Source organism: Ammospiza nelsoni, chromosome 21, assembly GCF_027579445.1.
Source record: "Ammospiza nelsoni isolate bAmmNel1 chromosome 21, bAmmNel1.pri, whole genome shotgun sequence".
Taxonomy (NCBI): domain Eukaryota; kingdom Metazoa; phylum Chordata; class Aves; order Passeriformes; family Passerellidae; genus Ammospiza; species Ammospiza nelsoni.
The window spans coordinates 7,280,005-7,307,799 of NC_080653.1; the positions used below are offsets into that span (position 1 = coordinate 7,280,005).

Genomic DNA, 27,795 nt, shown 5'->3' on the forward strand with positions numbered 1-27,795 from the left:
ACAATAAGCTCATGGAGAGATTCCCACAGCTGAGCAGAGACTGTGGGGACGGGGTAGGAGGGAGCTATCCTGGTACTGTGCTTGCTCACAGCAGGAACTGGAGGGACTGAGCCAACAAAAGGAGCCTTCTGAAGAACAGGACCATCCCTGTCATGACACTGGGAAGAACCTAAACACCCTCCCATATCCCACAGGCCAGCTTGAAAACCTCCAGCACCTTCTCCAGAATAGGACAAAGATCCAGGTCTCCCATCTTACAGGGACAACTCTTGCCTGGGGATTTGCTGTCCCCTGCTCAGCTGGGTCAAGGAGGCTGCTGGGTACAGCACTGCTCTGGGTTTCTCTGTGAGCTTTCTGACTTTCAGTTCCCATGAGACAGAGAGGAGGTGCTGTCCCTGCTCAGGGTGACATCCCTGTGGCTCTGAGTGCCCGGCCCCAGCACAGGGAGGGCAGCCAGAGTGAGCCTGGGCAGCACCAGGCCACCCAGCCTCCCGTTCCCAACGCCTCTGCTCCTCTCTCCTGTTTCCCCGGCCTTTCCAACTGCAAGATTAAACAGAAGAAAGGAGTCAACCTGCAGAGCAGCTGGCAGGGCCCTTAAACACACACACGGAGCCTGGAGTGAAGCAAGGCCTACAGGAACAAGCAAGGGCAGAAAAACAAGAGTTGAATTCCTTAATCACATCAGGATGTGAGAGGCAGGGGAGGGACGGGGCGCCAATGTCAGCTCTTCCTGTACGTGTGCTGGAGGCTGGAGCTCAGGCCTCTGCTCAACCAGCTCCACGGCTATAAACTTGATCCTGAAGCTGAACCCTGACACCCCCTCGCCCACCTCCTCTCCAGGGGCCGCGCTGCTGCACGTTATTAAAGCTGCCCCCACCCTGGGTATGAAGAAAGCAGCATCTGGAACTCATAGCGGCGCGCGAGATAGAGGCGGGCGGGCCGGGCTGGCAGGAAAGGGCACGAGCAAAGCACACTCAGGAGACAAGGGCTGTGCACCATTTGCCCCCCCCTGCCTCCCCCCAGAAAATGCACACGCAGCTAGGCCAGCTATAAATAGCGGGAGCTGCAGGGCAGGCAGAGGCTGGGCCCCACAGGGGTGATTCTTCCTTCACCGAGGCGCGCTCTTCCCGCACGGTACCTGATCTTCCAGTTGTTTTCCCTCTTGGCTTCCCATTTCCTTTCCCATGGCGTCTGGGACGGGTGCCACTGACACATATTTTCCACCCTTGAATGCCAGCAAAGGCTCTTCTTGTCCACAAAGGGCTTCCAGGAAATACTTCAGAACTGTGACCCTCTTGCAGTCGGCTGCAATAACCTACGGGGTGAGGACGAGGGGGTTGGGGAGAGGGAAAGGAAAACAAAGTCAGTGCAAAGGGGAGCGGATGAGTAACGACCAGGGGGAAATGTTGGGGATAGAAGGCCCAGTGGGATGCAGGCAGCACCACTGGGATGTGAGGGGTGCCCCTTTTCTAAACGTGGCTGGAAGGGTTTGCCTTGCTTTGGAGTCCCCAGGGAAAAGGAGGCAGGCAAAGTCAGGACATTCAGCACCAATCCTGTCCTGCTTCCTCTGAGCACTCCAGGGCTGCAGGACTCCCAGGGCACAGCCAGCCCCCTGCCCAGCCCCAGCAAATGAAGGAAAATCCTGCTGAACCATGAGAGATCAATGATGTGGCCTATCCCTCTGCTTCCTTTTGGCTTCATTGCCGGATTTTCCCCCTAAGAGCTGTGGAGGGATGCAGGTGTGAGGGTGAGAGAGTGGGGGCATTTGAGAAAACCTGAGCTCCATCTCACCTCCAGCCCGACCCCGTCCCACAGGCCCATCTCACAGACCAACTGGGGAGCCCTGCTGGGGAGGCTGGGACGGATCTGGCCTGAAGGAAACTCAATAGCTTGGGTAATTATCCAATTTATGAGGCTCTCAAATGGAGTTTCCAGAGCACGGGAGCCCGGTGCCTCCGCAGCCCCGTCCCACGCGGCACAGCCTCAGCCGGCACCTCTGCCACGCCTGGCCTTGGCTCAGCCTTGTCCCCTTGCAGCAGGGCTCTGCACCTGCACAGCTCTCCCCTGGTGCTTCCTGCTGACTGGTGTCACCCCCAGGGAGCTGCAGATTTACAGGGAGAAAGTCAGCAAAGGAGATTAAAAGTGCTACACACTATAGACACAAAGCCTGTGCTGACGCCTGAGTTTGCCCTGCCCCCAAACCATCCTGGGCTTGCTGTGCTCGTAGACCAAAGCAGTCTCAGAGACCCCCATCCCAAAAGGGTCTCTGCAGGCTGCCAGGACTGGGATTTGGATGCTGGGGAGAGGGCTGGGTGCCTCACAGCCAGACACACACCATGTGATGCCAGGCCAGGTGCTGGACATCGCCTTGTCCCCGCTGGTGCCTCGGTGAGCCAGGGCTGGCAGTGGCACTGGCCCCGCTGCACCAGGCTGCCGTGAGAGGAAACTTCTGCTCTTCCACAGCACTGCCAGTTTCCTCTCTGAGGCTAATTTTAACCACTCTGTCTCTGCCGTGCGTGTCAAAAACCTGACCCTGCTCTGACCTCCAACCTTCCACCTCGGCTGCTGCCGGAGCGAGGCACCCTCGTGCACCTGGGGCTGCCTCTCTTGGTAGGTGTCCCTCTGAAATCCTCCTGTCCCCCTGTATACCTGCATGGCAGGAGAAGCCCTGTCCTCCCCACAGAGGCAGCTGCTGCTGCAGGGAGGTGGTGTGAGCAGGGTGATCACAGGAATTAGTATTTTGGGGATCAAGAGATTCATAACCACTGATTCTGCAGCTATAAAATGTGTGCTGTGGTACTGAGGTGGGCAAAGAACAAGGTGACACCAGCTCAGCAGCTCCAGGAGCTGCTGGGGACCCTCTTTCCCAGGACAGCCTTTTGCTGCTTGTGACATCCAGCCAGGAGCAATCCCTGCAAGTGTCACCACAGGAACATTCCCAACCTCCTGGCTCTCCTTTAGGAACGATTGTGTGCAGGGGAAAGTCCAAAGGAAAGGGAACACGAGCGAAGTGGGAATGGCTGTCATGGGAAACATCCCTCCTGAGAGTTCCTGAGAGCTCTGGGCTGCAGCTGAGGGAAGTGGTGGAAGCCTCACCACTGGCTTCACCCCCAGCTCCATGGGCTAATGCCACGGAGACCCAGCCTGATTCACACGGGATAACTTCTGCCCAGGGATTTTCCAGGCTGGGTATCTGCAGTTCTGTTGTGCCCAGGCTGCTGGGCAAGCAGAGTGCCCACCACCACCAGCCACGTGTCAGAGGATGCCAGGATGTGGCCAAGAACAGCAGGAGTGGGGAAGGGGATGCAGGAACTGCTTGTATAGGTGGGGAAGAGATGGTGCCCCATCCTGACCCCATTCCTGAGGGATTTCTCAAGACATCTCTAGAAATAAAAGTCACATCCATGAGGTTTTCAGGAGGGGCTGAGTGCTGACACAGCTGCAGTGCAGCCATTGCTCCACAAAGGCTTAAACCTGAGCCTCTTGGATCAGGAATGATTGGACAAAACTCAGAAGAGCTCCCCTCACCCCTGGCTGGGGACAAGGGCAGGTGGGATCACTCCTTCCTCCCCTGAAGAAGAAACCAGTAGGAAACACCAGATTTCCTGCCAAGCCAGCACAGCACATGCTTAAATCCAGCTCATCTGCTGCAGGGGGAAAAGAGCCCAACCAAAAGGCCCATGACATAATGCCACAGCAACTTGTCTCATGAACACATTTTTCCAGCCCACATGAATGAAAAACAGGGAAGGAGCAAATGCTCTGCACATCCCCGTCACGTGCAGCCCTGCCCGGGGAGGACGCGGCAGAGCCCCGGGCTGCCGGCAGCCAGGCTGGGAAAGAAGTGACCCGTGACTGGCACCCAGGGACACGGACAGGGACCTTGCGTGCCGCCCAGCAACCCGCCCGGGGCACAAGCTTCCTGTTTCAGGGTGGAAATGTGAGTGGCAGCACCGGGATCACCGCGATGGTGCTCGCCCTGCACAGGTGGCAATGCCAGTGAGGCGTGGTGGGGACACCGGGAGCTGTGCCCGGCTTTCCCAGAGGAATGGCAGTGTGAAATGGCACGGTGGGGATGTCTCTGGTGATGTGGCAGCACACACCTCAGCCCCAGTGGGGAATAGAGCCCTTCCCCCTCCGTGCAGGGCGGCAGCAGGAACCGAAAGCCTGGCTCCGAGTCACTGCTGGGTATGAAAATAGGCCTGACACGAACGCAGCCGCTCTCAAAGGAAAACCGAAAACGAGAATTGCTGAAGTGGTCTGGTGCCCCCGTCCGTGACCCGGGCTCAGTTCCCCAGAGCCAGCCCAGAGCCCCTCGCCACCGCGGTGCCTCTCGGGGACACGTGGCTGCGGGCCAGGCGTGGGACAGAGGCGGCTCTGGCTGCCCTGATTGCCACCGGGGCTGGAGGGAACACGTTCCCAACCTCCTGCTCCATCCGACACGCTGACCCCCAGCTCCAGCACCAGCCACCCACTGCTGCTTGGCCACGCTGCCGAGGCTCATTAGCCGGCTGCTAATTCGTGGGTCACACATTAACATACTGATCATTGAGTAAGACACAGCGGGACACACATTAACGCGCACTGACTGCCTGTTGAGACCCACAGGGCTGCAGCGTTAACTGTACCAGCTGTTGTGTTCTCAAAGCCACTCTGCAGTGCCAGTGCCACCAGGACCTCATGAGTGTCACCTCCTGCCAGCAGTCAGTGAGGTTCTCCACTCCAACCAGGGCATCCCAGATCTAATGAAGCTGATCCCCTCTATGGTCTCAGCTGCATTTCCCCCCACTGATAAAACAGGCAGAAGAGAAAGAGCATAGGACTCCACAGCACAGCACCACATGTCCTCCAGAAGATTTAAGGGGAGGGAAGGACTTGCTCTGAGAGCTCTGTGCCTAAGGGGACACCTGCACCTGGTGCTGGTGACAGCACCAGAAACCAGCCCTGGCTCTCGCTTTGGGTCAGAGCAGCCTCTGCCCCCGGGCCGGCCCCGCTGCTCCGCACGCCGCTCTCCCTCCCGCGGCTCCCAAAATCCCTGTCACACCCTCCGCCGCCTTCAATCAACTTTTACAACTTGTTAATTTTACACAGCGTCCTAAAGAGCAAACAACTGGGAGGCAGGAATGCAGATTCCTTCAGCTAAGTCCAAAGAGCCTCCGGCAACCCAGCCAGCTGGCCAGGGGAGCCCTGCTCAGCCATGGGGACCTGCCACATCCCGGGGGGACACGGTCCCCACTGCTGCTCTGTGTGTGCAGGGATCCTGGCAGCTTCTCCCTCGGCCAAACAGGAGGCAGCAGCTCTGGAGAAGCGATTGCTCAGAGGACAGGCTGCCATTGCCGGCTCTGCATTCCTGTGTGAGAGGGGGAGACACCAGCACATCCTGACAGCTGGATTCAGAAGGGGAAAAGGACATGAGAAGTTTGAGTCATAGCATGGAGAGATCCCATCCCAGATCAGGAGATGGGAATGGGATAGGACAGGGACTCAGAGCCAAGCTCCAGCACGATCCAGAGTGGGGATAACACTGTTTTTGCCACATCATTTTAAACATGTCTTAGCTGAAGTAGCTGAACGATGCTGAGACCAAGTGAGCCCCAAACAATCTAAACCACGCAGGGACTGCCCTGCCCAGCTGAAACGTTTGCACTGACCCTGCAAAACATCCAGGCAGGCCATGGCTCAGTGCCTCCCTGTGCCCTGGGCTGCCTCCTCCCATCCCTGGAGAGCCAGCTCGGAGGAGGAGCACAAAGGAAAGCGCCTGCCTCCTCTGGTCTCATCCCTTCTGGGTTTTAATCTCACAGGCTTGCACAGAAGCTGGGCTGGGTTCAAGCCTGCACTCATCACAGCCCAACTCCCCTGGGCTCGTTCCCCACCCGAGGAGCCCCAAACACAGCCTGGAGGGGTTTGGGTCCTGGGCAGGGAGGCCCAAGGTGTCCAAAGCAGCTGGGCAGAGGCACTCACAGCTGGGTGTAACCCTGGTTTTGGCAGCTGAGAGCTGCCTGCAGGCACAGGTCTCTCAGAGAAACTTTTAATTTCAACTAACCCCACAGGCAGGCTCGGGGGACTGTGGGTGACCCCAGAGAGCCACAGCAGGGACCAAACCAGGCACCTCTGGCTTGGATGGATCTCACTGCTGGATCCTGTGCACCAAGCAGAGAGCACATCTGGGGAAAGGATCTGCCACATCCCTGCCAGATGCTCCACCACAGAGAGGAGCACAAGAAAACACCCAAGGAAGACAGAGAAGAACCATTCCAGTTGCTCTTCCCTGTGGCCACAGCTGGAGAACCACTCTCCAAAGAGAGAGTGTGGCCATGTCTCATCCCAAACTCTCTCCCAGCATGCTGAGCCTCACCCAGGCACAGCTCCAGCCCCTGCACTGGGGCACACACAGTCTCAGACGAGTCATCACAGCAGATGTGCTCTGGCCTGGCAAACACCTCCGTCTTTCCAGCTTTAAAGGCCACTCAGCTCAGCCAGGACTGGCCTTTAAAGCTGGAAAGCAGCATGGAAAGGGAGCCAGCTGCCCACCATCCCCAGGGCTTGCTGGGCTTGCCTCATCCAGTGCAGTGATGCAGAGAATACACATGGGTGACATAAAGGTGCAAAGGGATGGAGCTGAGCTGAGTCACCCAGTTTTTGGGGTCAGAGACCACAAGAAGCCCTGAGCAGCCTGCCCAGATTCCTGCCAAGGTTCTGGTACCTGTCACTGCTGGCAGCTGTAGGACATCAGGGTGTAGGACAGAGGGGAAGCTGTGAGCAGCTCTGGGGCTTGGAGCCAAATTAGCTCTGAGGGTCCTGCAGGAACCTTTAGTTAATTTTGTGGAAGAATCACACCAAAGCCAAAGCAGATGTTCCAGATGAAAAACCATCCTCCAGATCCACCTCAGGTTCCTGTGCCCAGGATGGCCTGGAGAACTGACACAGCCCAGCCCAGGACCAACTCCTTCCCTGGAGCTACACAGCCTGGAGAGGAAAGTTCCTGCTGGATTCCAAACCAAGCTTTTGGCTTCCACTGATGCTTGGAAAGACTTGCCCTAATGTCTTACTCACCTGTTAAATGTGCTAAAGAACTTCACTGTCAGATCCAGGGAGCAGCAGCATTTGCAGCATGGAGCAGTTGGCTGCAGGCTGCATCTGACACCCTGTAGGCAGGAGGTGGCTCCTCAGCTTGTTTGATTTTACCCCCACCAGAGCAGTCCCTGAGAAGATGACAGGATACAGGAACCTTCCAGTGAGTAATGGGGATGTTTCATCTGGTTTGTGAGTGTCTGATTCTCCTCGTGTCCTCAGGCATTGGTGCCAACAGCTCAGCAGAGGCTGTGGGCTCCTCCACAGAGCAAAATGGTGCCTCCAGTAAGACACTGCAGGAATTTCTGCAGGAATTTTCACTGGAGAAAGAATTTGCATCCACCCACCATGAGCACATGTGCTGATCCCCACAGCAGTGACACATCCAGGGCATTTCTGCTCTTCAAGGTGAAGCCTTGAGCACAGGACCACACATTTAAATTTTCTGTCATGTGAACGAGGGGCTGAAAAATCACAGCTGTGAGAGAGACGGTGACTCACACACAGGGACTCCCTGTTACAGCCACCTCAGTGCCTTCCTGTCTCCCAGCACATCCCAAACTTCCCAAGGAAAGAAAGAGAAAAAGTCAGGCCATGAGAAAAACCAAATCCAAAGGAGCCTGCTCTGTTTCTCCCTTGCAAATCCTACTGGAACACAAACCAGGGAAGACAAATCCCTGAAATCCTGCCCCTAGCCCGTGGTCCCAGGCTGGGGAAGGAGGAAGGCAAGCTCCTTATCCTCAGCAAAGCCAACATGGCACCACTGACAGCTCTCCCAGGGCACGGGCTGCTCTCCCTGCCTGCCGCGGGAGCCTCCGGTCTTTTCCTTTTCGGGGACTGGGGGAATTTATTTCCTCTGCCATTTCGGAGGATGCCTGCCTTGCCAGAGATTGTTTTGCAGAGTTCAGACAGATAAGAAAGTGGTTAGCAGGCTCTTCGGTGGAGGAAGGGAGGATTGCTTAGTAAGGGAAAGGCGACAGCTCTGCTCTCAGCAGCCGCACGCTGCCCTTCCTCTGAGGCCACCATCAGAGGACACTGGCGCTGGGGACAAGGCAGGGCCACCCCCACACCTCTCCACCCTGGGTTTTTTTTGGGTACATCTGCTTGTGGGGCCACGTTGGTGACCAGAGACTGTGTTGCTGTGCCAGGACTGGGATCTGTCTCTCCTGGAATTTGGGAAATGCGGCTGATGAATGTTCAATCCAACATCTCAATTGCAAATCTCAGGGAGCTCTTGCGACAGTGCCCTGAGACAGAGCCCTTTCTGCAGGATATGTGGAGGGGGAAAAAAGGGCAGGAGCCCAGTGCAGGCTGCCCTGTGCTGTGGGGACACTGCTGTGATTATCTGGCACCCTCCCTGCTCCGGAATGTGTCTCTGGAGCTGGCCCTGCTGGGGGCTCACAAGAGGAAACCCTGAAGATTCACCAGCAGCACAAACTCTTTCCCAAGGATTGCCCATGGAGACAATGAGAAAGTGCCCCAGGATTTCACCCACTGGGTAACTGAGAGATTCCTGTCCCACAGGACAAAGCAGCAGTGTCACAGAGTGCTGTGACAGTGGGAAGTTGGGTGGTGGAAGGAAAAGCATGACAGCAAAGGAACGGGGAAGCAGGGCTGGCAATCTACAAAATAAAAATATGAAAAAAAAAGGTGCAAACCAGAGCTCACCCTGACAGCCCCCACCTGCCCAATCCACCTTCTGCCCTTCCTGTGTCACCTCTGCTTCAGGCAGAGAGGCAAGAGCTGGAATATTCTGCCTGGTCCTGGCAGAGCTGGCTGGGAAGCCATTTCTGTGAGTTTACACAGCTTATACGTTCTCCATGCAGTTCCTGGCTGCCTTCCACTGCAGATGAGAGTTTTATGTCGAATTTTAAGTTTGACCACAAATATTTAAACTTCCTTGGACCACAAATGCTGTATCTTCTTTGTGGTTTAGTTGGCACCAAATGAGTATTTACAGATCCCTATATGTCTGTCTGTCATTTAAATATCTCACGGAGGTGCCAAAGGCTTCCAAAGCAGAGGGGCTCCTCCAGCAGACCCCTGATTTCCCCCTCTCTGCTCTTCCTTACCCAGCACAGGCAAGGGAGGGGTCTGGCAAAGCCCTTGCAGAGGGCACAGCTGCTCTGGCCTGAGCATTTCATACTTGCACTCTATTAAGTTTTCTTTCCAGAGAATGTCATCTGAGATCCCACCGTAACTTCCACAGTTCCCTGCCCTGGTGGATACTTGAACTGGGATGAAAGCGTTTGGAATTTTCTCCTCTTCTTTTAGGAAACTGAGTCTACAGGAGACTGTTTTAATGAGAACCACTAAAACCTCCTAAAGCAGCAAAGCTCCCACCTGGCCACTGCTCGCAGCCTCCCCAGAGGGTTTTCACTTCCTCAAACACCAGCAATTCTCAGCGGGTGATAATCCCAACCTGCTGAACTGGGACCCCTCTCTAGGTAAACTGGTCAGAGTGGTTAGTGCCAGTGGCACAACGGTATTGAATTCAGGCAGGGCTGTTTGGCCAGGAAAATGCAGCCAAAGAAATACCACAAAAGATCCCTCCTAAGCATCCAGTGCCAAAGGAATTTGGAGTTGCTCTTACGGGGAGCTGGATGTGGAGCAGAGAGCTGAGGGTCCTCGAGCTGACACCCAGCAACAGCCCAAAATCTGAGTTAAAGTGCATTGCCTTGAGTCAAGGTGTGTGTGTATTTCATTTCCTTCAGACTTTTCAGTCTAAGACATAAACTGGATGCTCATCCCACCAGTTTTAGGGGAACTTTAGAATACAGAGATGCTGCTCCTGCAATTCTGCTTTTCCCATCCCAGGGATCCACAGCACCGTCCAGCTGTGGCAGCACTTGGGGAGCTCTCCCACAACTCCCACCCTTTAGGGACACCCTTTAGGGACACAAAACAACAGTGTGCCCAGGGCACAAACTCCAGTGATGGCTGCCCACATCAGAGGAAACAGATACCTGAGTCAGAGCCATGGGATGAGAAACCTCTGCTCCACAAACCAAAAACCAGACAGAGCAACGTCAGTGCCGAGCTGCCCTGATGCTGCTCGCACGCCTCACCAGCCCTGGATGCTGCTGGGAAGCTCAGGGCACTCTGCCTCTCTCAGCTTTGGAAGGGGAAGGAGAAGCAGCTTTGCTTTGAACTAACAAAGCCCTGGTGCAAGGGCAGCTCACGGGGCTGCCATGTGCAGGGAGGAGCTCCTCCGACTGCTCCGTCGGGGCCAGCGTCGAATTCCCTTGAAAACAGAGGGTGGGGATAGAGCAGGCAGTGGAATAACACCAGAAAAATGCCACCATGGCTGGCAGGCAGTGGAATAACACCAGAAAAATGCCACCATGGCTGGCAGGCAGTGGAATAACACCAGAAAAATGCCACCACAGCTCGGCTGGCTGGGACACCACAGCCCCAGAGATATTCCCAACACTGGCATCTCCCCCCCGCCGCAAGAACCACGCTGGCAGCACGCTCCGGGCTGGGGCAGGGCGGGAAGAGGCTCACACCACTTCCAGCAGCCACTTCAGGGAGGGACAAACGCTCTGTTTTGCTTTACAGTGAAATGCTGCCACTTAGGGGACTCCCGATGACGTTCCTGTGCCTGAGAGCCCGTGTCCTCTTCCAGGAGGGGCTGCTCCAAGCAGGACATGCTCCCTTAGCCTAGCAGAGAGGTGATTTGCAGCACTGGCCCTGAGCACTGGCCCACGCAGATCCTGCTTTGCTTTAAGGAAGCAGCAAGCACAGCTCTGCTACTTATACCCAATACTCAGCTTTTCTGGCAAATGATTAATGGCCTGAGCCTTGCAGTTGCTCGCTTCCAGCTGGGCCAAGAACTGCAAACACACCTAGGGAAGGGAAGGAGGAATTGGAACGTTGGCTCGTGGGGAAAGGAAAGCTATTCGCTGTGTCTTTGTTTTCAGGAGAGCTCCTCCTCTCGGGAGTGGGATGCTGAGTGCAGAGCAGGGCCCCTGCCCCGAAACGGAGGAGCTGCAGCAGAACAATAGGGTGGGGACTCTGGATGGGCCCCGACAAGTGGGGTGGGCTGGAGCAGGGGCACCAATCCATACTTTTGACTTCATTCACACTTACAGCTGCATTAGAGACATTTCCTGAAAGCACAGTAGGAAGAGAGGGGTATTCGCTCACTCCACCCTCCATCTAACACCGTCCTCGCGATCCAGCTGTGCGCCCAGAGCCAATTCTGGCCTCTGGCAGAGCTGCAGGCCAGACATTACAAGTGCTGGTGTGAGCAGCACAGGTCCCCACCCGATGAGCAGCAAGCAGACTTGGAGCACAAAGGAAGGGTGCAGCAGCCAGCAAAAAATAAAATAAAAGATCAACGCAGGGAAACGCAGAGCATTGTCCAAGGTGGAGAAGAAGGTGTCAAAGAGTGGGATCTGAGTGTTTGGCTTCAGGACAAGGAACAGTGCAGCCCCTTGGTGGCATCAGGTGAAAGGAGGGCAGTGACAGCCACGCTGCACAGGGGGCTTGGGGCAGGAGCTGAGCCACAGGGGCAAGGACACGGCTGTGTCCCCAGTGTGTCATCTCCTGGCTGTGCCATGAGCTGCAGCAGGAGCAGGGGACAAACCCTGTGCCATGAGCTGCAGCAGGAGCAGGGGATGAGCCCTGTGCCATGAGCTGCAATGGGAGCAGGAGACTGGGAATGGGGATGAGCCCTGTGCCATGAGCTGCAGCAGGAGCAGAGGATGAGCCCTGTGCCTGACTCACCCAGCCCAGGAGCCTGCGCAGCCCCGGCATCAGCAGCCTGCATGTGCAGCCTGAAAAACAACTTTTTTTTCCCCTCTTTTCTAAAAAACAAAAAGCCAGACGCCCTCTTGCAGATCTGGAGTTACTCAGGCTGACTCACAGCAAGGCTCTCCTGGCTCTGCTGGCAGTGCCTGCATGTACCTGGAGTGGGCTGTGCTGGTGGTACCCACAGTGTCACACACCTGGAGCCGTGGCACTTTCCTGACTGCTGTGACAACAGCCTGCTGCAGCCAAACTAATTATTTTCAGTTTCAAACTTCAACCATTTTTGGTGAATCCCCGAATGAAAAAAAAAACAAAAAACCAAGCCCAAATAAATGAAGACTATAATTTTTTTTTTTTTTTTTTTTGTAAATGGGAAAAGTATTTCTTTCATTCTCCCATAATACGAATCCAGCAAACAGGAAAAACATGAACCCAAACCAAAGCTCAGACATCACATCTGGGGAGAGACCAAGCATGGAAAATTTTAATCCAAAGGTTAATGTTTGGGAAGCTCCGAGTGTGTGAAAAGAGGGGTTAGATGGGTGCTGCTCCGCGGCTCGAACAGTTATTGCCGCCAAGTGGCGGCTTTCAAACGGTGCCTGCCCGCCCCAGCCCAGGCACTCGGGGTCAGGAGCTAAAATAGAAAACAACTGAAATCACTGGAAGCAAACAAACACTCAGATCAGATGCTGGAAAAGCCAAGCGAGGAAGGAGCCAGCAGTAAGAAATGCAACTCGAGCCCTGAGACTGGGAACGGCCTCCTGACTCGCCCTGGGTGAATCGCACCAAGCCACATGCTGCTGCTGGCCCTTGTGACCCTCTGCTGCTCCCCCAGCCCTCCTGTGCCACCTCCAAGGTCACCTGACAGCCCTGTGACACTCCTGTCCCAGCTGTCACCTCCGTCTCCTTTGCTCACTACTCTGCAGGGTGACACTCTAGTCGTTGTCACACCTTGGGGCTTTTTCCACCCCACACTTTTCTCACCAGAACCATCATTTCCTGCCCAAGGACAGAGCACCCAACTCTTTGCCTTCCCCCTTCACCCCACCCCAGCTGAAACACCTCCCTGTACCTGCCCAAAGAAGCATCTCTGTTACTCCTGCTCACTCCACCCTTGCACCCCCAATCCTGCAGAAAAACCTCCCTGTACCTGCCCAGAGCAGCATCTCTATTATTCCTGCTCACTCCACCCTTGCACCCTGAGCTGCTGGGCTCCTGCATCCCCAATCCTGCCCTCTGAGCATCTCATGCCCCCATTTCCCCCACATCCTGCCTCCAAAATGCCTTTGTCTTCATCTTCTGCATTAGATTATGCCCTTTCCAGACTGCTCCTTCCAGACACTAGAAATCTCTCATCCCCAAAGCTCCAACAGAATAGCATCCTAATTGCCTTTGTTAGGGCTGGGGCCGTGCCTGTAAAGCTGCCCGGCACTAACAATAGCTTAAAAGCTCCAGGAGTTCAGCGTGGAGCCCTCCCACACTAAAGCAAACACAAAGACAAGGCACCATGTGTCTGCAGAGGCAGCAGGGGCAGGTGGGGCTCCCCGGGGGTGGGAAGGGAAGGCACAGCCCCGGGCAGGCGTGAGAGCATCCGGCAGAGCCACGCTGCACCCCGGCCTTCCAGGGAGCCTTCCTGGGATCAGCCAGGCCTCAGCTGCTCCTCCAGGCAGGCTCCAAGGAGTGCAGCAGGCTCCAGGACCTGCAGTGCCTCCATGGTGTTCAGCAGCCTAAGGTAGGAAATGCTGAGTCATGATAACTGGACCTTAGAAACCCTTTTTTCTGCCTTCGGATCCTTGCTTATCTCTCTGTATAGGACACATTCCCCATGACCCCTACTATTGGACAATTCCTAAAACCTCTGTACCCTAAAAAACCCCTACTTTTGCCCAGCTTGGCAGAAGAGTTGTCCCTGATTCAACAAAGACTCCTGTGGAACCTCACACAGCCTTCTCCTCTCTCTCCCTGCACCTCCTTAAGGCACTTAGCAAGCAAAGAGCTGCAATCACAAATGAGCTGATAATCACTAGAGCTGATATCACCTAAGCTTGCTAAGGTAGCTGGGGGCTGTTTAGGAACTCGGACAGGGTGTGCTGAGCAGGACCGGGCTATCCAAACCCCACTGCAGCCCACCAGGGATACCCCAAAACCCGGCCAAGGTTGCATTACATGAGCTGCAGCACCCATGGGCTGGGCTCTGCACTTGCCAGAAGGGCTGGGCTGATCCTCTCCCAGCTACTGCCCAGGCAGCTGCTCCTGGAGCCACGGGAAGGTTTGATAATTGAGGCAGAAAATGACTGTGACCTGCTGCAGAGCAATGAGTGACACCTCCCAAAGAGCTGGGATTGCTGCCCCCAAGGTGGAGGTGCTGACCAAAGAAGCATGAGGATGGATGATGGAGTTCAGCTCCAAATATTCTAATTTTGAGGCTGCTCAAGGTTAGGGACACACAGACACTGGCCAGAGAGGAGGAGAAGGGTTCAGCTCTTAATATTCTAATTTTGAGGCTGCTCAAGGTGTCAGGCTGCTAGGGGACACACAGACACTGGCCAGAGAGGAGGAGAATAGGAACTGTCAGCTGTTAGCAGAGAATCTCTGCAAAAAATACAGGAAAAACATAAACTAGTGTACAAAAATGGAAATTATTCTTTAACAAACCACTGGGTAAGGTAACCCAGCTTAGGACCAGTGCCTTGCTTGGCTGAGCCCAAAGTCCAGGAACCTCTCGCTCCCTGATCATACACTGCAAAAAACCCTAAATCTGCTGAAAACCAACTGTAGAAACATGGAGATAAAAGTGAAAAGGAAACAGAAGTGAGGAACCTCTGTAGACACTGAATGTCTCTCTAAGCTGAGCCCAGAAAAAAGGCTCTAAAAGCACATGCAAAGCACCTCTGCCCGGGCAGGGGAAGGGAATGGAGATGCCAAGGGAAGACCCCGAGGAGCAGCTGAAGGGGAATTGTGGAAGGGCTCACCTGCAGAGGCAGGGGAAACAGAAACATGAGCAGAGCAGGCTGGCAGAGCCCTGGCTCAGCAGTGGGCTCCCTCAGGGGCTGTGCTGATGGAAGCATGTGCTAGCACGCTCACAGCAGCCCCAGCACGGACCAGGCAGGCGTGCTCCAGCTGCCCCTGGACCATCACTCCTGCTCCTCATCCCTCCAGCCAAGGGGGAAAATGTAATCAGAGCAATTTCTATTAGCAAGGATATAAAGGCTTGGAAGCTCTGGGCTGTCTCTTGACAACTAATTAATTACCAGGTAGCATCCCATTGAAGCTGCCAACACAGCACACACAAGTTCCAGCATGATTTAGGGAGAGGGATGAACTTTACAATAAACTCCAGAATTTTGCTTCATCTCCCGCCACCATCTGAAATCCTGGGGGAACATGAAGGGGTGGCAAGAGGCAAAGTCTGAAGCCATCTGGGATCATCATTAACTCCTTCACTCGTGGCCTCTGAAACAAAAATGTCAACTTTGCTGTGAGCAGCAGCTCCCAGCCAGATGAGATCCTTGGATACTCCATTTTCAAACTCCTTGGATATTCCATTTCCAAACTCCTTGGATACTCCATTTCCTAACTGCTTTCCTGCCAGTTTCTGCCATTCCCAGAAGGAGGACACAAAGGGACAAAGGCCACTTGGGCTGCAGAGGCTGTCAGGGAGAGCACTGGAAGCTGCTACCCATTGTGATGTGTTGAGCTTTGTCAGGACATCTCATACAAAAAAAAAAAAAAAAAAAAAAAGTAACAACAAGCTAGAATTGAAGATCAGGATGTGTGACCTGTCAGGGAGCTGGGCTTGGGCAGCCAGGACCAAGAATCTCAGAATGGTTTGGGTTGGAAGGGACCTTAAAGTTCCAAGCCCTCTGCAACTGAATACTCCCATGATTCATTACAAACCTCATGGCAGCACTGTGAGGTCTGAACTAGGAGACAACAGATGAAATCTGAGGATATTTAGGGGCAGTCATCCCAACATAACATTTCTCAGGGCTCTAGAGCCACAAGGAAAGATAGCAGAGGCTGTTCAGTGTGGCACAAATGGCCTGAACTACTCAGATTTTCTGCACCCAGGGTGGTACAAAATTGACCATCAGCAGCACCTTGATCAGCACAGGGGGACAGTGCTATGTTTGAGGAGCTTTTTTTACATGTGTCAACTCTCTCACTACTCAAGATAACCCAGGCAGCTTCTGGGAGCAGAAGCCTCCAAATCCCTGCTCCAGGCCACAGCTCTACTGGTGGCCACAGATTTCAGCACAGCCACAGGTCATCTTGCTCAGGTGCAAATGTTCTGGGCTAAGCCAAAACATTTCTTTTCTTTTTCAGATTTACTTGATGTAAGTCCAAAAACTGAGATGACATCAAAGAGCCCATTGAGCAGATCCCCTCCAGAAACACAAGGGGACTTTACCTCGTTAGCACAAACACGGTTCCCCCTGCAGACTTCCTGGGAACAGCTGAAGCAGCAGCACACTTCAAAAACCAGCCTGCACATCACAGGGCTTGGGGAGGAGCTCACTTCTGGCTCAGGATTGTTGTCAATCCTTTCAAAGCCCACGCAGGATCACACACAAAAATTGTCACAGCCCTGGGGGGAACAACTTTCCCTTTGTCCCCAGGATATGGGCTGGAAAGGCAATGGCAGGGCAGGAGCTGTCACAAGGAGCAGGCAGGGAGGGCGTGAAGCCTGATGTGAAGGAGAGAAAGAGAAGACTTAGAGGATGGATTTACCCCTGCTGGGACTGGTCAGTGACTGTTTCCCATGAGCTAACAAGAGGAATGAGTGTCCCTTCAGGATTTCAAACCCGTGCCAAGAGCTCATCTTTCTCTGAGGGATGGCAACTGCCAGCAGTTCTGTCCCTGCTGCTGTCCCCAGCTTGGATCTGCTGCTGGCTGGGGTCTGAGGTCACTTCCAGAGGGACACAGGAGACCTGCAGGAGCCCAGGCTAAGCCGTGGCACGGAGTGACAATCAGGAGATATGCTGCTTCCTGGAAGAGTTGGAACTGATGTGCAAATAATGGCAGAAAAATGCAGGGCAAGGGAGGGTTAGAGAGAGAGATTAGTCTGGGGCACACTCTGGGAGATACACAATGTTAAGTATGAGGGCAAAGGAAATGAAAACTGGAAACTCAAACATAGTCAAGAATCCAATCCCAGCCTGGGCAGGAAGTTTACACTCTGCTTCTAAATATACATGTTTTTAAATCAACAAGCTTTCTTGTTCCTCAGCTCTACTGTACATCCACACGGGAGAACGAACCGGATGGAGGCACTGCCAAGCTCTCCTGGAGAGGTGTCCTGAGCACAGGGGACAAGGCAGGGGTGACAACATCCCTGCCAAGGCTTCCCTGCTCCTCAAGATGCTCTGGGAGAGCAGAATTCCCTGCTCCAAGCTGGCTGCTCTGCTCAAAGCTCACAATGCATTGCAGGCAGACTCTCCTGGGCTCTCCAAGTGCCTGTGGACCATGAGGAGAAGGATCCTGGAGCAGGGCTCAGCTGTGGTGCCTCCTTCCTCCCTGCTCTCTTCTCTGGCCACCGCATTCATGCTCAGCAGCCGGATAGTCACATAGGTTTTTTTTTTTAATTTGATATAATTATCTCCTAGAAATTACTGTACACAGCCTCTTGGGATCTAAAGCAATTAAGTGAAGATAAATTTCTTTCATGGAGCAAGCTGTCAAAGGATGAAGCAATTTCATTCCCCATTTGAAGTGGAAGCTTTGGGTCATGCATGGTTTATTTGAAACAATGCCATCACCTAAAGCTGCTGATCTTATCTGTCTCTCTCTGTCTCTCCATTTCAAACTGCTGAAGATGTGCAGCGTGGCACTGCCTGAAGTGATGACATCTGGCACCAGGCCAGCTACAGAAACAAGCTGCTCCTCCCCGAGCCCGAGTGCAAGAGGCCAAACATTCCTATTAAAAAGGGGGAAACCGAGGTGAAATCTGGGAAGAGCTGAAAAGTGGGAATCCTGCCTGAGGGAACAAGCTCCAGGAGGAGCGAGGTGCCAGCACCAAGGGGTGACACTGCCCAAGACAGGATGGGACAATCTCTGAGGGTTAGTGCTGCCAGGCTTCCTCTTCCTCATCAGGCTGCCCTGGAGCCATGTAAATCAGGATTCCAGGATTTCATCACGAGGAGGGAACAGCCCATGCCCTCAGCCTGTATGAGGAGAGACATGGCAGGGTGGAAATTATATCCCATTAGCACATGCGTGCTAAGTCTCTCAGAATTTCCAGCAAATTCTCTCCTGTCCTCACACTTCACCATGCCAAGATGTTTCATTTTGCAGAAAAAAACCCCCCACCACATAAAAATGAACTCATTTAAATAAACCATTCTCCAAAGTGGTGGATTTTATCCTGGAAAGGGGAGGATGCTGTGGAGCAAAGTGTGGCTGTAAGGGTCAGAGATTCCAGAGATTCCCAGGAACAAAGGCATGCTCAGCAGGTATTCCATACTTCCCAAATGGGGAGACCTGGAGGATCTCTCCCTTCCCAAATCAGGACAGTCACTAACTCAAATCCCAGGGAAATTAGTGAGGATGCTCATGTCTAAATGGAAATTTTATTTATGAGTGTGAAAATGGGCAAGTGCTGAGCAAATTCAGCTCCCACGGCCTGGACTGACGAGAGCATTTCATCCACGAGGCTTCAGCAAAGCTCAGATCACCGCTGATTAAATCTTTACTCATTAAAACTAAAAAAAGTTACTGGTACTAGAGGGAGCTAATAATAAAAACTGGCAAGGGGTGCAAGCTCCAGAAGCATCTGGGTGACTTAAGAGTGCAAAAATGATCTTCAGGAGTGACCTCAGCACCAGACATGTGGCACGTCACCGCAGCTGGGAGGTCACTGTGTGAGCTCCAGGAATGCACAGCAGCAGGCACGTCCCTGACACACCCTGGGGAGCTGCTCAGAGACACTTTTCCATGGGAATCACACATGGAAAAGAGGTGTCAGGTGAAGTGACACAGCTCTGGAAGGATGCAGCAGAAACATCCTTTAATCATGTGTGGAATAGGTACCAGGTGAAGTGACACAGCTCTGGGAGGAGGGAGCACAAACATCCTTCAATATGCACAGAACAGGTACCAGGTGAAGTGGCACACCTCTGGAAGGATGCAGCAAAGATCCTTCAATCATGTGTGGAACAGGTACCAGGTGAAGTGACACAGCTCTGGAAGGATGTAACAAACATCCTTCAATATGCATGAACAGGTAGCAGGTAAAGTTACACCTCTGGAAGGATGCAGCAAAGATCCTTCAATCCACATGGAACAGGTACCAGGTGAAGTGACACAACTCTGGAAAGATGTAGCAAACCCCTTTTTTTTCCTGTGCCTGGATATAAATCTCCTTCCTTCCCTAATAATGGCTGCTGTAATAAACATCACATCGTTTATGCTTAAGATAAATACAGAACCAGAATGTAAATCTGTTCTGCTGCTCACAGAGCAGGCAGGCAGTAACTCCTCAGAAAACACATTTGTCTTCATACTGAGAGCTTGTGTTTATATGTGCATCTACCTATTCCAAGTACAATGAAGTTTTGGGAAAGTTTAAAAAAATAAATCAATGAAATGACTACAAATAAGAATCACAGTTGTCAGTATTCATAATATATAAACAGATAGACAAATATTTGTTACATATGGTGGAGAAAATGCTTTATGTAAAATGCTGGTATGTAAAATGTTAAGGCAAATTTTGTTAATTTAAATAAATTATGGTTTCTACCTTATGTTTAAGGAAATATATACAAATATGTTATGGGGAAAAATGCGATTGAATTATCTGCTGGATTAAATATCCAACATTTTTCATGTCCCACCACAGACACAGCCAGGCCAGCAGCAGTCAAGCTGCTCATGTGGGGTCTGTGTTTGGGAAGAATTTTAATGCTTCCCAATGAACCTTCCCTTAGTACCCCCCTGTCTTCCTAAGGGACACGGGTGGCCTGGGGCTGAGGCAGTGGCCTGAAATCCTGGGTATCAGGGGTTTGTTCTCATCCTGAAGCCAAGGCTTCCTGTGGGACCAGCTTGGTCCCTCAGCCCTGTGTACCTCTGTTGCCAATCCCTAACGAGGAAATTGCTTTTCCTTCTGTCACAACGTGTTGTGGAGATACGTTCATTAATGCCTGGGAAGTGCTTTGCCTTCAATGACTTTGAGAAAAAAAAGATCAATAAATAAGATTGTGGTGGTGTCTTCTTCTCTCTGGGGTTTGGGATGTGACAGCAGGAGGGCATTGAGGGTGACAGCTCTGTCCTGCCATGGGAGCTGGGCCCTCCAGCCTCACCCAGCCCCAGCCCAGTGCTGGCAAACGGATTTGGCATCCACAAAAACAACACAAGCCTCAGCTGGGAGCAGAAACGTGGGGAGCAGACTCCAAGCTCAATGACAGAGGTCACCTTCCGTCTCCCTTAGAGACAGAGTAGATCCCCATCTGTTATTTGGGCTGACCACTCCCTGCATTCCACCCCGTCCACTTCTTTGGCAAGCTCTGCAGGACATGGATCTTTCTTATTCAGGATAACAATGAGGAGTTATTAATTGGATCTTTTTTAGGGTTTCCTGAGGTCCTTCCCATAGCTGCCTTGGTGGATACCACAGCCGTCCTCGCCTTCAGATGGGATTTAAGCATTTCAGTTGGGCAGAGACAAAACAGTGCCATGAAAGAGGCTCCCTCTAAAGCTGAGCTCCAGGCAGAGGCCAAGAGCCAGGTCAAGGACTGAGTTTAGTACCAGAAAGAAGAGTCTGAAAAAAGCAATGGCAGCATATCCAGGTGGCAAAGTTGAAGCAAAGATGCAACCCTGAGTCCCAGGGACCTCTCGTAATCCAAAGCACCACAATAACACCTGAGCAGCACAAAGATTGTCTCAGGCCACGCTTCATGCCCAGGGACAGCTCAGCCAGCCAGAGCAGCCTTTCCATTTCCTCAGAGTTTCTCTGGGTAGCAATAAGAGATGGCTCATTGGGAGGGGATCCAGCATTAATGGTGTTTTAATGAGGCCTTTCAATACACTTATAGACTAATCAGCAAATTCCACTGGAGGATGTCTGGGCTCCAATACGTCATTCAAACTGTGGCAACACCTCTGCACAGCTAGAGCTGTGCACTCTGGGCCTGATGTCCTGCCAAGAGGTGGCAGGGTTTGTGCTATCTGGATGTTGGGGCAGCAGAAACAGGGCCATTTCACACTGCAAAATCCCAAGGGAAGTGAAGGCTGCTCCAAGGAGGTGCTGCACGTGGTCTGCCTCTCCTTTCCTAGGTCACTCCACTATTCCCAGCCCCAGGAACACACGGTCAGCGAGTTTCTTGAATAGGACATTTCCCGTTTCCCAAGAATCTGTGCTGAACCCCTGGAAGCAGTTTTTAGGACAAAAAGACTAAACACAAGTTAAGTTTCCCATCCCACTACACAAACCTGGCCTGACCATGACACAAGTGAGCACGCTGGACAATGAGCGTCATCTGATCCGCACGGAAAGATCCAACCCCAAGGCTGATTTATCCTGTCAGTCTCTGCCTCCAGGAGCTGATGATCCCATCTCACTTCCAGCAAACACTTTAAAAGAGCCTTCAGCTGACAGCAGAGCCAAGCTGAGCAGGGCTGGCTGAGCCCCCGACACGTGCTGGGGCACGTGCACAGCTCACACCCTGATTCACTTGGAGCCCGCGCTGTGCTTGAGGCGCCCTGTCCAAGATGAGCCTGGAGGAGAGGCAGAGGAGCATCCAAGGCTGGGGAGGAAGGCATGGAAACATCACAAGCCACTTGAGAAAACTCCCCACGCAGCGTGGTAGCGCTGCTTCCCTCCCCATGCCAGGAAAGAGGCATTTCAGGGACAGGCAAGGTTGTTTCCACCAGCTGCTGGTTCCTCCCTCCCTGCTCCCCCCTGCAGGACACAGGCAGCACCCTGTACTTCCCTGCAAGCTGTGCCCAGACCACAAAGCCTCTCTGCCTCTCGCTGACACAGGGGTGAGGAGAACACGTGCAACTGGATCTTAACACGTTGGCAGGTGGCTCCTCACCTCGCAGTGCGACTGCAGTTCCCACACACAGCCCTGACCCTGGGCAAAGCAGCAGGACCCCAGCTCTGCACGGAGCTTAGATCTGCTCCTCCCGGCCCCCCTGCCTGCCCAGGGCTATGGAAGGACCTGTTCACACTCGGCTGTGGCCAAGGGGCTGCAGGGCTTTGAATTGCTGCTGCCTCCAGCTGCCGTTTCACAGCAGCCCTGAGCTCTCATGGCCAGGCCAGAGGATGTGAAAAGCTCCTATGCCCCAGAGACTGCAGTGCACAGGATACGGCCTGGATTAAAATCTGGTCAGCAGAGGTCTTAAAATGTCAGAGTAAATAGGAGGGCAGTGCTGGCGGGGCCACAGGGAAGCTTGCTCGGGCTTATGCTGCTTAACAATAGGTTCAGTGACCTGGACAAAGAAAACCTCTCCTGATAAAGCCAGCAGATTAGACACTGACTCAAACCCTCCCGAGGTTTCAAGAGAGCAGCTCAGTAACAGGCAAAAACTTGGGATTGCTCAGTCACTTGCTTAGGAACAAACCCCGTGCTATTTACCACAGCTGTGCCTGCAGGAAGGAGCAAAGGCTGCAGGACACTGGGAGTGTCCATGGGTGTAGAGGACAGTGGGACAGCACAGTGCCACCTCCTCCTGAGGAGCAACATGTGGAGCCTGGACAGACACAAACACACCAGGAGAGCAGCTCAGGGGATCCAAACCATGCCCCAGACTGTTCTGCCTCTCTATCAATTCAGCTTACAAAAAACAGGATGGGAACTGGGGGGACTTGGGACACATTTACATATCAGAGCTAGAGCAGCAACCCACAACTTCCCAACCTACAGCAAAAGTCAATTCTTGGAAACTGAGACAAAGCAAATCTAGCTGGGAAATAATGCGTGTTTTTAACAGTGACTGAAACTGGGCCTGGTGACAATTTGCTGAGGATCCTGAAGGGTTCTCAGCCTTCCAGAATCAAGGGTTTGTGCTTTCTACAAGACCTGCTGTTGGAAATTTCCTTGTGGTTTCATGAGGCAGAAAAAACCAGTGGAGATGGCCACAGCCTCCCCAGCTGGCCAGCATCCGGGGATGGATTCCCCATCCCCAGAACTCACACACACCACCCTGGGCTCCTCTTTGAACAGGGAGTTTCTGACCTGTGCATTCTTCCCAGCAGCTCCCTGGTGTTCAAAGCACCTTGCTGACAGACAGGCAGGTGTGCCTGTGACAGTGACCACCTCCCCAAAGCCAGTGTGGGGGCGGAGGGGAGGGGGTGGCCCCCCAAACACAGCCCTGGGCAAGGCACGGGGGAGGGCTCCCAGCCCAGCTGTGACATTTCCTTTCACCTATACCTGTACAGCTGTTTCCTACAGGGCTGCAGCCTCGAGTGAGATGCGTGAGGCTTCTGTAGGTGCTTGGGAACAAGATGGAACAGAAACGCTTCACACCTGGCCCCAAAATTACAGCACGCTGGCAGGTGGCCAACATAAACTGGCAGAGTACCAGTTGCAATGGACATCAATTAAGCAGCCTGTCATCCTCAGACTGCAGGCTTTGCTTTTTGTGATCTGCATCGCTCCTTAAGCCTTCAGCAGCACCAGCACTGGAGTTTTCCAGATGGGATCATTTCCCGCAGATTCCACTCGCTAGATTTATTGCAGGTTTTTTTTTTCTTCTTTTTAACCCACCCCCCCTTCAAGAGGCTGAACTGTTATTCCACATTGCAGATCTCTACAGTGCTGGATTCAGCGTCCTTGTGCCGTGCTAGTGCTTGTTTGCCATCAGTTCCCTTCACTTTTAGCTGCAGAAACTCAATTTTAAGAATATCCTCAGAACTCTCTTGGCTTAAAAAGTGATTAAAAACTGAGGCCAAACAATAACTGAACAGGATTCCTCTCTGGAAGATGCCCTGTGCAGCCCTAGGAGATGTTGCAGCAGTCACTGGACAGGACTTGTGCCTGTTGCTACAATGCTGTATTTAAACAGCACAACAGGTACCAGCATTGCCTCCTCTGCCACCCAGACTGGGAACATGGACTGAGCCTGGCACTTCCCACTGTGCCAAAGGCACCTGGCAAAGGCAGAGAGAGGCTCCCATGGTGCCCACACAGCCCCTGGCACTGGTGGTTCAAGGTGATGCCAAGGACAGCTGAGGAGTTCAAAGCAGGTGATGTTCCCCATGCTACCTCCATGGTGGCATAAAATCCAGCCTCTCCTCCACCACCCCGTGACATCATCTTCCAACACTGGCCCATAATTTAGTTTAATTGCCTTTTACAATCCAAAGGCAGCACATGAAAGGGAAGGTCGAGGCTGGGATGGAGTTCAGATACTGGTCAGAAAATGTAAACACCTCAAACTCTGCCGCCTCGGGGCTGCCAGCTCCTGCCAGATCCCCACTCCCAGCACGGCTGCCCGTGGCAGGGATCTCTCACTGCTTGTTTGGAAACCAAGGCAGGCAGGAATGGAAGGAGTTTTTCAAGGATGACTCCTCATTGGACTCTCCTCCTTGGGGCTCCCATCTCTGCTCACAGTTTCCCTTTTCCTCTTTGGACCAAACTCCAAGCTGGAAGCTCTCGCTCTCATGGGCTGAGAGCATTTGCCTGCCAGCTGGAGGGAGATGCTCCAAGGCTATGGAATGGGAATATGGAAAGGATGCTGAGAAAACAAGTTACATTTGCTCACTGGGGTTTTCTCTCTGCTTACAAAGAGTTTGTGTTCTCAGAGCCCTGGTCTTGCTACCTTTTCTCTGATGCCTTGCAAAAAGTCCTCCCAAAATCACTACAGTGTGGCCACTCCAAGGTGGATTTAATCCCTGGCATTCCAGGAGTCATTAGGTCTCAGAAAAGACAAAAAGCCTGGTGTTCAGAGGCATGACAGAGCCCAGTCACTCCAACAGCTACTCCTCCTGGGCTTTTAAACCTGGGGCTCCCTTTCCAAGAAGCTTCAGACATGACTACACGCTGCCAAGAGATCTCTGAGAGTCTTAGGAACACTGAAATACCATAAATAAGTGAAGTGAATAACAAGACAGGACTAATTTTAGCCCAAGCCTAAATAATAATTAGCTCCTAAACAGCTACTGCCCAATCTTGAGCATATTGGGGCAACTAGAGAGAGGGTCACATTTGAACTATCCACCTGGGCTGGACACTGCAGAGGAAGGAGATTTGGGATTTCTAAGGAGAATAAAGCTTGGGATTCAGGCTATCTGCACTGACAGGTGAGTGAAACAAGGAACAGCACCAAGTGTGGGAAGCTCACTGGCCACCCCAGAGCAGGAGGAGCCATGCAATCCTCAGTTTGTAGGTCTGGCAGTAAAACGTTGCTAATTAATTTTCAGAGCCTCGCGTTTTAGGGCTTTCATTTGCCTGGTGAGGTGAGACAGGGTTGAGACCAGTTGAGTGGTGAGTATCTGAGACAGTCCACTCCACACATGAGCATGCACATGAGGGAAAGGGAAAAAAGTGCCTTTCTGTTAGAGAGGAGGGAACCACGGTGACTGGCCCTATAAGCACATGTATTAATCATGCACCGTCTGGTTTTAATCCACACACTGCTGATCCTGCGTCTCACTGTATTGTTATCAGGGGAAGGAGTATTTCTCCTCAATCTTATTCACCAGCCAAAAGCCTGAAAATGCAAAAAACACATTTGTGAAGTGCCTTCCCAAGGACCCTGGGCCCCGGACCTGGTGAGCTGGGGCTGCTGCCTTTTTATTGGCGTTTAAAAACCTTTTATTAACGTGTGTCAGGGCTGGGGGAGGAGAGACAGGCTCAGGTTTCAGGACCCCCCATGCAGAGAGGTTTATTGTGGGAAGGGACATTAACACTTTCTCCTCCACATCTGCCCATGGCTGGGGCATGTGGCAGAGGGTGTGCTGGGGGATGCACACGCTGAGCCCATGAAGAGCTTGCAGGGATGTGAGCAATCCCTGCCTGCAGAGAGGGGAACCTCCCTGCTCTGCTCCACACCAGGGATATCTGCAGCCCTCTTCCAGCTTTGCCACGAGCTCCATGGGGTCACTGCAGAGCAGGATGCTCCCCAGACAACAGCATCCAGTGAGAGCTGAGGAATCCAGGACATGCCCCAGGTTCCCAGGGCTGCACTCATGCACCATCACCAGGACCCAAGTGTTTTCCATTGCCACCACCATGACTCCACAGTTGCCACCTTCCCCCTTCCCGACCTTAACTCAGCCATGCTGCTGCTCCCTGCTCCTGCCTGGGGTCCAAGGCTGGGTGAGGGAGGTCCTGGCAGTCTCCTTGGGCTGCAGAGGCTGCAGACACAGCTGACAGCTCAGGCACCAGGCTGCATAGTTTGCTGCTGACTGGTACGGTCGGTGGTGTTCCATCACACAAGCTGCAGTGGAGATGTGCCCAACACACACACCCAGGAAAACAACTCTGAGCTCTGCTCACCCCAGAGCCAGCTTTTGTTGGTTACAGCTCCAATGACAGTGCAAGAGACGATGGGAAGCTCTAAGTGTCCCACTGGCTCCAGCAGGAATTCGAACGCGCGGCTCCGTGGCAGCGAACGGAGTCAGAACGTTTTCACTCAAAATAAGAGCCAGGCCAAATGCTCAAAAACTTACTGAGGAACTCTGGCTGAATTCTGCACTCCATCTGCTAAATGGGACGTGGAGAACAAAAAGGAGTGGGAAGCACAGTGTTTGTCCTATGCAGCTTACAAAACAATCACCCTCTTGGTAGAGCAAAGAGCCCAATATCATTTTAAACCCAATTCCTTCTGGTTCTGCCTTTCAACAGATCCTTTTCCTCTGAAATGTTACAAACTAATTAAGAAGCTAGAGGGTAAAAAAATGGGCAAAGGATTTGGAGCATCAGCAAGCAAGGTGAGATATCCTTGTAGTAAAACTGCCTCTTAGCCATGCAAGAGGTAGAAAAGGGACCCGCAGTCACTCTGGCACACCAGCACCCACAAGACATTCACATTGTGCCATATAAAGAGCAGTACATTCTCATTGCCTCTCCAGCAAAGAATCTGGGCTGAAAACTGGGCCAAGACTGAGAACACAACAGAAAGAAATTTGGTGCAAAAAATAACTCCTGCTAAAAAGCAATGAAAAATCAGTATGGGAAAAAAATCAGTGCCAGAGAGAGTTGCTCTGCTGCCATTGCCTGCTGGAGGCTCAGGGACACAGATCCCAAAATGCCACCATGCTCAGCACAGACCTTCCAGTGCAAACAGCCCAGAGATGCATCCAGAGGCTCAGGATGGTTTGGGTTGGAATGGATTTTAAAGACCATCCAGTTCCAAGTCCTTGCTATGGACAGGGACACCTTCTACTAACTGGAGCAGGTTGCTCCAAGCCCTGTCCAACCTTGAACTGATGAACTGCCAAGGAGTTGGATTCACCTGGGCTCAGCATGCTACAGGGAGGGCAAGGAGCAGATGGTGCAGTGGAGATGGCACACAAGTTTAGGTTGGGTTGGGGGATTCTTTGCTAGAAAGTGCCTTCTTGTGTCTTGCTCACAGTCAGTCCCATGTGGGTTTGTGCCTCTCGGTCCTGGCTGGCTCTGCAGAGCCTTCTGCAGCACCCCACTCCTGCAGAGCCCAACAATTCCTTCATTAATGCTGCAGAAGGATAACATTTGTGGAACAGGGCAGTCACTTGACTGTACTGACGCAGCTGCCACTGCAGTCTCTTCCTAGAGCATTTCCAAATGGCAGAAAATGGGCTGAATTCACCCAAAGAGGTCACTTTGCCTTCAATTCCAAGGCGTTTACCTCAGCCCAAGCTGTACCTGAGACAGTCATCCTGCTTGCTTTTAAAATCTCCAAGGCTGGAGAGTTCCTCAAGACTCACTGAGGAGGCTGCTCTCAAGTGCTGAACTACCCAAAGATATGAAACCTTTCCTGAAGTTTCTTAATTTATTTTGCTACAATTTCTGCCTGTTCCTTCCTGTGCTTTTCAACACGGAGCTG

General features: G+C 52.8%; 1 protein-coding gene across 2 annotated transcripts in view; it reads right to left on the reverse strand.

Moving 5' to 3' along the window:
- The window catches only part of SMG6 (SMG6 nonsense mediated mRNA decay factor), a 105,811-nt gene that overhangs the window by 16,013 nt on the left and 62,003 nt on the right, over window positions 1–27,795 (reverse strand). For both annotated transcript variants that reach the window (XM_059486966.1, XM_059486965.1), the window contains exon 14: window positions 1,139–1,315. In XM_059486966.1, coding sequence (XP_059342949.1) covers window positions 1,139–1,315 — 177 coding nt within the window. The remainder of the gene's footprint in view (window positions 1–1,138; window positions 1,316–27,795) is intronic.